The sequence below is a fragment of the Salvia splendens genome, chromosome 20 (assembly GCF_004379255.2).
Source record: "Salvia splendens isolate huo1 chromosome 20, SspV2, whole genome shotgun sequence".
Taxonomy (NCBI): Eukaryota; Viridiplantae; Streptophyta; class Magnoliopsida; order Lamiales; family Lamiaceae; genus Salvia; species Salvia splendens.
The window spans coordinates 14,663,371-14,670,059 of NC_056051.1; the positions used below are offsets into that span (position 1 = coordinate 14,663,371).

General features: G+C 34.2%; 1 protein-coding gene across 1 annotated transcript; it reads left to right on the forward strand.

Annotated features, from left to right (window-relative positions):
• The first annotated feature begins 5,046 nt into the window (after positions 1 to 5,046).
• LOC121781522 lies at positions 5,047 to 6,075 on the forward strand. Its single transcript, XM_042179253.1, has one exon. The coding sequence runs from the start codon at positions 5,047 to 5,049 to the stop codon at positions 6,073 to 6,075; it is 1,029 nt and encodes a 342-aa protein (XP_042035187.1).
• Positions 6,076 to 6,689: the final 614 nt, after the last annotated feature.

The window sequence follows — 6,689 nt, forward strand, 5'->3', positions numbered from 1 at the left end:
GGTGAGAAGAGCGGGGCGGAGGTTGGGGACCGAAATTTCAGTGTTGTTGATTTCATTTTTCATGCACTGTGTGTTATTTGCCACAATTTATGGAATTTGATTTTGAGTGAAATGACATTTAATTATAGTTCTATTTTGAGTGAAATGACATTATACTTCTACTTTGAGTTTGGATGGATGCTATAATTGCGGAGAATTGGATGTGTAGCCTTGCATGTTTGTTTTTTGAATAAGCTTAATATTTTGGAAATTTTGAATGATCTTAAATTTGGGATAACTCTATAAAAATATGGATAAATTCTCACATCGCTATTAACATGAATTTACATCACTCTTATTTACAAAATACATCACTCTTAGCATGATTTTACTTCACTCTTGTTTACAAAACACATCACTCTTATTACGATTTTACTTCACTGTTATTTACAAAAGACGTCACTCTTATTATGATTTTACTTCACTCTTGTTTACAAAACACATCACTCTTAGCATGATTTTACTTCACTCTTGTTTACAAAACACATCACTCCTAGCATGATTTTACTTCACTCTTGTTTACAAAACACATCACTCGTATTATGATTTTACTTCACTGTTATTTACAAAACACATCACTCTTAGCATGATCTTACTTCACTTTTGTTCACAAAACACATCACTCTTATTATGATTTTACTTCACTCTTGTTCACAAAACACATCACTCTTATTATGATTTTACTTCACTCTTGTTCACAAAACACATCACTCTTATTATGATTTTACTTCACTCTTGTTCACAAAACACATCACTCTTAGCATGATTTTACTTCACTCTTGTTTACAAAACACATCACTCCTAGCATGATTTTACTTCACTCTTGTTTACAAAACACATCACTCGTATTATGATTTTACTTCACTGTTATTTACAAAACACATCACTCTTAGCATGATCTTACTTCACTTTTGTTCACAAAACACATCACTCTTATTATGATTTTACTTCACTATTATTCACAAAACACATCACTCTTATTATGATTTTACTTCACTCTTGTTCACAAAACACATCACTCTTATTATGATTTTACTTCACTGTTAAACTTGTAGATGAGTGCCATGTTGCAGGTGAGATCAACATAGTCTACTAACAGAGAGCCGGGGGATACGGTCTCATCATCCCTAAACAAAACGGTGAAATAGAGAAACTGGAGCCTGTGGTCGTTGAGTCGACAACGAGCTGATTCCTGCTCAAGAAGGTGTTTTGAGATGAAAATGTGTAAAAAAATGAAGTTTGTAGAGAATCGAAAATTATGAGATCTCTTGTAAATGGTGTTCAGTTCCTTTGCAAACATTCCCTTGTTGCTAAATGTATTATGCAATTTTGCGCTACCAAATAGAATAAACTGAAAACTATATATCAGAAATTAGCAACACAAAATTTCATTCTACATTGAGCAACAAAACAAATCTGAGCATGCCAACAGATACAAGGCATGAATGTATATATGTTCTACGAGCCATTTGTTCGACGAAGGAGATGATGTTGACGATTGGATAGCGACGGCTACGGCGACGACGACGACGATGGCTTGAATGCGGTTTAATCGGCGATTTACGATGGCGAAAGAAGAGGAGAAGACACTGTTTCAAATGAACTCAATTTGAACCAAACCTGATTTTGGAGTTAATTCGCTATGCAATGACCATAATACCCCTGTCTTGTTATTATGGAGTAAATTTGTGATTGAGGGAACTAATATCTCATTAAATTCAAAAATTGATACTAGCCCTTGATTTTTTTGATCTTGTGGTTATGATTTGTTCTCTAGTTATTTGGTTAAGGAGTACTTGCCATAGATCACTACTATATATATATATATATATATATATATACAAACTCGCTGACGTAGAGAGAGAAAATTGGACCGATTTAGGAAAATGGTCTTCATTCTTGGCTCTTCTACCATATTTCTATCATTATTCCCTGCTATAAATCATAAAGTAAAATATGATAATTTGAATTAATTAATATCCATCCTTGCACCCCCATTCTTTTCCTCTCCTCTCCCGCATCAGACATTCTTCCTTTCATTTATTCGCTGGACTAATTTTATCGCAGGGGTAGGGGGCGTATGGTTTGTCATGAGATAACTGTCAAAAGTACATCGCGGCGACGGGCCTAGATAACTTTGTCTCGGGCCGAGTTGTAGGAAAAAATAGAACCGAACAACAGATTAGAGGAGATGAAGATAAGAAGTCATGGGCTATCTCACCAACCGAACGGGGCCTAAGAGTACTATTTATTACTGACTCCTACCTCTCTGTCCCACTTAATGTGGACATATTTTTTTAGTGACATGAAGTTTTAGGTGGAATAACTATTTATGATAAAATATAATGAAAAAAGTAATTAAATATTTTAATGAGAAGAGAAGAGAAGAGGAGACATATATTTAATTCCAAATATAGAATGTGATCATCTTGAATGAGACGGGGGGAGTATATTTTTAATATTACGACTTATCTACGATCATCCAATCCAGTATTATATATATATATATATATATATATATATATATATATATATATATATATATATATATATAAGTGATCAAGGTATAACTAATTTTAAGTGTATAACTAGAGAACAAATCTCAGCCACACAAATAAATGCAATAAATATTATTTATTTTAATAATGTAAAATAGGCCAAGGGTATTTTTGGAATTCACTTTATGAAATTCATAAGATTCGTGATTTTCATTCCAAATCTGATCGATTTCCTTCCAAATCTCCTTCCAAATCTGATCGATTTCATTCAATTCATAAGAGGCGATTCTCTCTCATCGTGATTCAATTCATTCGACGCGATTCAATTCAATTCATTGCAGTTCCTCGTGATTCCATTCTTCTACAATTCATCAATCACGCAAAAGAGAAATCAATGGATTCAATTCTGATGTCGGACGAAGATTATTTCGATTCCGACTCATCATCGTCGGGAGAGGAAGTTGAGACTTATGAAGGTAATCATTATACGTTGGACTTCTATAACAATTACGCTCGATCATGATTAGAGTGACGAAGATGAAGTTTGTGTGTTTGTTCTCATCATGATTAGAGTGTGTATGATGTGAAAAGACGTTAGAGTGATGTATTTTTATGTTAAAGTGATGTATATAGGCTTTAATTGAAGTGTGTGTGTTTTGTGAATTGAAGAGTGCACTATTTTTTTCATCACAGTGAAGTAAAAACATGCTTAGAGTGATGTATTCCATGGTTATAGTGATGTTTCTGTGATATTTGGTTATAGTGATCTATTTTGTTCACACCAGTGAAGTAAAAACATGCTTAGAGTGATGTATTCCATGGTTATAGGGATGTTTTTGTGATATTTGGTTATAGTGATCTATTTTGTCCACATCAGTGAAGTAAAAACATGCTTAGAGTGATGTATTACATGGGTATAATGATGTTTCTGTGATACTTTCTTATAGTGATCTATTCTTTCTATATCAGTGAAGTAACAACATGCTAAGAGTGATGTATTTTTTTCATCACAATGTAGTGAAGTATATAGAGCATATAGTGAACTATTATATGCTTACAGTGAAGTATATTATGCATTTTAGTGAACTATTATATGCTCACAGTGATGTATATTCTTCTTACATTGGTTTACGTACCAAAATGCCCCAATGATTTGAAACCAAAAATTGGACAAAGTTTCATGACCCTTGATCGTGCATTGGACTTCTACAATAATTATGCTCGATATGTTGGGTTTGACACCCATAAAAAGGGATCGAAAAAGGAAAAAGATGGCATTACGTGGTGTGTAGCCGAGAAGGTACAAAGCAAAGAAAGAGTGAACAATCTGAGGTGAAACACAAGCGTTCTTCTATTAAGTGTTATTGTAATGCTAAAGTGTCTTGAAAGTTTTTTATGGGTGTTGGTTATGTTATACAAAGTTTCGTTGAAGAACATAATCAAGAGATGGTTGAGGAACGCCATAAGCGTTTTATGAAGTTAAACCGCAATTTGGATTTAGTCCATCAGAAATTCATCCTTGATTGCGCTAATGCAAACATTGGTCCAACTTTAAGTTTTAGCTTACTTAAAGAAGTGCTTGGTGGATTAGATTATGCAGGGTGTACTGTTTTAGAAGTGCACAACTACAGACGTGACCTTAGAGCATACGTGGAAGGAGCTGATACGCAAATGCTATTAAATGAGATGCACAAGAAGAAGGAACTTTGTGGTGCATTTACATATGAATATGAGGTCAACTCAAAAGATAGACTGAAACGTTTGTTTTGGTGTGATCAAACTGCCAAGAGAAACTATCATTTGTATGGTGATATTGTTTCTTTTGATACGACATACTAAACGCATGCTTATAGTAAATTGTTTTTCATTTTAGGGAAGTATATTGAGCAATTAGTGAACTCCAATATGCTTACAGTGAAGTGTATTGAGCATGCCTTGACATGGAGTATATTGAGCATATAGTGATGTATATTGTACATTACAGTGATGTATATTGTGCATTATAGTGATGTATATTTATGCATGCTTATAGTGAATTGTTTTTCATTTTAGGGAAGTATATTGTTCCTATAGTGAAGTATATTCTGCATGCCTTATAGTGATTTTAATATGTAGGTACTGTATGATATTTGCTCCTTTACGGGCAAGGATAATCACGGTCGCCCTGTGACATTTGCTGTTGGCCTTTTGTCCAATGAAATGCTAACTCCTTTTCATGGTTATTTAACCAATTTGTAAAGTGTATGGGTGTGGCTCCCAAACTCATCGTAACCGACCAAGACTTAGGAATGAAAGTTGCTATTGAGGAGGTCCTTGTCAATACGAGACACCGGTGGTGTATGTGGCACGTTATGAATAAAGTTGCTAACAAATTGCCAAAGAACATGTTTGGTAGTGAAGAACTAAAGAAGGAACTGAATGCATGTGTATGGTCGGAGTTGATAGAACCTGATGCATTTGAAGAAACTTGGCATGCTATAATGGAAAGATATGGGCTGACCAATAATGAATGGTTTTCATCAATGTTTGCATCCAGAAAGTTTTGGGTTCCAGCCTTTTTCCGTATTTTCCGATGAGTTCGTTGATAAAGACAACTTCTTTGTCTGAATCACAGAATAGCTTCTTTAAAAGGTACTCAAAGTCTCGGGCTAACCTTATGCTATTTTATATGAACTATAACCATGCTTTGGAGACTCAAAGAAGTAAGAGCGCAAAGTTTGATTACTATGATTCAACAAAAGTGCCTATTTTGCGAACAAAATTGGAAATCGAGAAACATGCATCAACGATATATAGTGGTAGTGCTTATAATGCAATTCAGGAAGAGATAGTTTATGCTTGTTTCTCTTTGTCTTGTGCAACTCTAGGAGTGTCTACCAATAGAGAGATTGAAGTATATAATGTAAATGACAAGGATTCAAACTCATGGACAGTGACTTACTCTATTGGTGATGACACCTATCTGTGTGGATGCAAAAAGTTTGAGAGACTAGGTCTATTGAGCAGTCATATATTTTGTGTGTTGAAATACAAGTTTGTTAAGTTGATACCCAAGAAGTTGCGTGGAGGGAGATGGTTGAAGTCACAGTTTGTGAAGCTAATACATGGAGGTTTTTGTGATGATCAAGAAATACACCTTGTTGTGGACAAGAAGAAGATTGTATTTAAAAACTTGTATGCATTATTCATTGAAACAACACAAAGTATTGAAGGGAACATTGATCAAATCAATGCATTTGCTGTAATTATTGAAGAAGGTAAGAAGCAGCTTCTCAGAGAAGGTGTTGTTCTATCTTCGACAGAGAAGAGAGCATTGATTGAGAACTTCTATGGCTCACAAGTTTCGAACTTTATTGAAGTTCATCCTCCTGATGTTGTTTGTACAAAGGGAAGTGGAAGTTTGAAGAAATTGAAGAAGGAGTCAGCAATGAAGTTAGCAATGAAACCAGGTCGAAAGTGTGGAAACTGTCATGAGATTGGACACCATGATTCTAGGAACTGCAAAAAGGTTAATGATAAGGCAAATCAGAGGCAGTGAGGATTTGGACAGAAATAGTTCACTTTGTAGCCTTTTTAGAGCACTAATGACTCATTTTATTACACTTTTGAGTGAATTTTATCTCAATGCAAACTTGGTTTTTGTGCTAAGCTCAAGTGCGAATAAGATCACTTTTATATGTATTCGTTTTACTGCTTACGAGTCCAACATTATAATTGATATGCTTTATAGTGAAGTAAATATTGATTATAGTGTACTGTTTTTCCATATCAGTGAAGTATATTGAGAGTACAATGACTTATATTGTGCATATAGTGAAGTATATTCTGCATGCTTAGAGTGAAGTATACTCTAACGTTGGAAAACATCACTCTAAGCATTTATTTACTTCACTGATATGAAGAAAATAGATCATTATACGCATATATCACAGAAACATCACTATAATCATGGAACACATCACTCTAATCATGTTTTTACTTCACTGATGTTAACAAAATAGATATTTATACGCAAATATCAAGGAAACATCACTCTACCCTTGGAATACATCACTCTAAGCATGTATTTACTTCACTGATGTTAACAAAATAGATCACTATAAGAAAATATCATATAGACTTCACTATAGCCGTGTAACACATCACTCTAAG

What these genes read in the sequence shown, in the direction of transcription:
- LOC121781522 (XM_042179253.1), top strand. Translation starts at nt 5,047, where the DNA reads ATGGTTTTCATCAATGTTTGCATCCAGAAAGTTTTGGGTTCCAGCCTT.